The sequence below is a fragment of the Morone saxatilis genome, unplaced genomic scaffold (assembly GCF_004916995.1).
Source record: "Morone saxatilis isolate NCDOM2014 unplaced genomic scaffold, NCSU_SB_2.0 Contig20, whole genome shotgun sequence".
Classification (NCBI taxonomy): Eukaryota; Metazoa; Chordata; class Actinopteri; family Moronidae; genus Morone; species Morone saxatilis.
Window position 1 is genome coordinate 10,941,896 of NW_023339763.1, and position 2,421 is coordinate 10,944,316.

The 2,421-nt window shown below is 42.5% G+C and overlaps 1 protein-coding gene and 1 long non-coding RNA gene across 4 annotated transcripts in view; one reads left to right on the top strand and one right to left on the bottom strand.

Annotated features, from left to right (window-relative positions):
* On the bottom strand, positions 1 to 975 carry LOC118332100. The gene is made up of 3 exons (XR_004796910.1): positions 830 to 975; positions 185 to 221; positions 1 to 22 (listed from the first exon to the last, which is right to left on the bottom strand). It is a non-coding gene; the product is annotated as an uncharacterized LOC118332100 (long non-coding RNA).
* A 98-nt stretch (positions 976 to 1,073) lies between these two features.
* Positions 1,074 to 2,421, top strand: part of LOC118332097 (F-box only protein 40-like) — an 8,971-nt gene continuing 7,623 nt past the window's right edge. Inside the window, exons 1-2 of one of the 3 annotated variants that reach the window (XM_035667248.1) lie at positions 1,074 to 1,253; positions 1,551 to 1,601. In XM_035667248.1, the coding sequence (XP_035523141.1) occupies positions 1,599 to 1,601 (3 nt within the window). In that variant the 5' untranslated portion in view covers positions 1,074 to 1,253; positions 1,551 to 1,598. Of the gene's footprint in view, positions 1,254 to 1,322; positions 1,427 to 1,550; positions 1,602 to 2,421 lie in introns of those variants that run through there. The other 2 variants (XM_035667247.1, XM_035667250.1) reach the window with 2 other exon arrangements.

Consider the following 2,421-nt stretch of genomic DNA (forward strand, 5'->3'; position numbering starts at 1 on the left):
TGGAGGCTCGAGAACGATGACTCTGATTGGAAAGAAAAACAGTGGAGCCAACTAGGATGAAACAATAATTAAGGAGAAAGATGTCAGAGAGATAAAGCATATCAATTATTGGTACATCAAGGCTGTATAATGCTTAATCCTTACTTCAACCCCAGTAATTATAACTGTAAAGTCTGTGACTCACCATTTCTACAGGACTTTGAATCAGATGTTTTATAATACTGCAAGAGAAAAACAGAAAATTGACATATATTCATAATCTGTAACATCAGCCCTAAATAGTGAATCACATTAGCCAGTGATCCCAAACCTATTTGGCCTGTGACCCCTGAAAACAAAGCAATGTCTTCTTATGATACATCACCAGCAGTCACACATGTCAACCAAAGAGTGATATTTGAATGATTTTTAGAGGCCCGAAGTAGCAAAATGATTGTCTCATTCCCAAAATGTTTGGGTATTTTTCTTTTGGTCCATCCTGTTCTCTCTTGACCCCCTAAATGAGCACAATACGGTATAAAGTTAACTGAACCCCCAGGATGGGAACCAGTGATATAGGCCACACAACAAGTCAGCAGGACATTTTGCACTGATGCAACAACAACAACTTGTCCTTCATGCACTGTGAGCATAACACAAATGTTCCAAAGCACTCATTCATCAGTTAAATGTCTGACAGAAAGAATCTCAACGGTAATCATATGAGCACTAAAAACTGAAGTATTTAACTTCTACAGTTGTATTACGAGTTGTTTCACTCTGCTGCAATTTAGATGAACACAAATAGACATTATCAAGGCATTTCAACTCATTCACAATGAGATCAAACCTTATCTGGACAAAGATCTTACCAAGGTGCCACCGCAAGACGTGTTTCCTCTCTAACGGTTTATAGTGTTGCATTCGGTCCGCGTGCTCTTTGAACTGGCAGGTTAAAATTAGCCAAGAAGCACCCAAGTAGCTTCAGCAGGAGAAATAACTCCCCCTTAGTTTCTCACTCTGCTGCAGTGGATTCGAGGCACAGGCAAACCTTATCTAAAAATCTCTTCATTCTGGGGATGAATGAATGTGTCTGAGGAGAATAAACAGCTAATCTTCTTGTTAGAATGATAGAATGACATAAAATGCACACTGTCTGTGTTTTGGTTTCACACTAGAGGTCAAGACTCAACCTCATTTTGCTTTCCGCAGGTTGAAATCAATTATACCCAGGACCACAATATGAATAAAAGGGAAGAAGGTGATTTCCTGATGTAAGTGCCTGAGAGGGCTGGTAACCCAAACCATGTTACCGACCACCTGTGTAACATTTCTCTGTCAGTGCTCAGCTCTATTTATAACACACACACTTGTCAGACACTTTGGTCTTTAAAGCAAAAGACGGCGTGCAAGGGAGCTTTCACAACTCTTACAGTGGTAGGCTAAAGTCTGTAGTTCACTCTTCCCATAATGCCAGAGGACTCTGCTGGTTTCTCACCATTGTGTGTTTACATTGTACAGCTGATTGTATTGTGAGACTGTGAGATTCATAGTCACTTCTCTGTTTGCAGGACAGACCTCCAGCTTCAAATAAACCCTGGTGCCAGAGGATCTGAAGCATGGTATGGTTTTATTTTTCAACTCTGAGATCAAATGGACAGTTTTCTCCTGAAGTAGCTTTAAGGTTTTTAAAAGCATCTCATTCCACATCTCATTTATAATATGCAGAATATTCTGTTTTGGTTTGTGGTTGATGTTAAAGAAAGTAATTTTTTGATGGCTGAACTATTCCATCAAATTGAAATGCTGTGGAAATCTTTTGCATAATTCTATATGCAAATTCATCAAATTCAGCCTGACATATTTGTGTTCTTTAGAAACGTTAAGAATCTCCTCCAGACTTTAAATTAAAGATCTGTTGGTTTGAACTATGTTTGAACCCACCTGTGGGTCAGTCAAATTAACAAAAACACAAAAGTGAAATGGAAATGTATTATGTTACTATTCTATGCTTTCACTAAATTTTTTTAAAATAAAAACTGCTGATTTAGTGGCTTTTTCTTTTTCTTTTCTCTAGAGTCATCGTTCTCGAGCCTCCACAGAGTGCCGACAGCATGCTCCACTTGTGAGCTCCTGCTAACAGCGGCGCTGCCCAGGGCGCGGTGGAGGTCTCTGCACTCGCTGCTTGTGGCGGAGTCATCCCTTGGCCGCCCTGCTCTTGGTGGAGCTGTCGTCTCGCCCCCCCGCCACCTGTGCAGAAGGGCAGGAGGACACGCTGCTGCGTCTGCCTGCCTAAGCGGTGAGCGGGGTCCCCTGCGCGTCAACGCCCTGAGTAATGGACTGCCACCGGGCGTCGCCACGTCTGCCATCGCCTCCTACGCCGACGGGCAGCATACCTCCAGGTGTGGTCCGGCCCAGGCGTGCGGTGTGTGCCTCATGGAC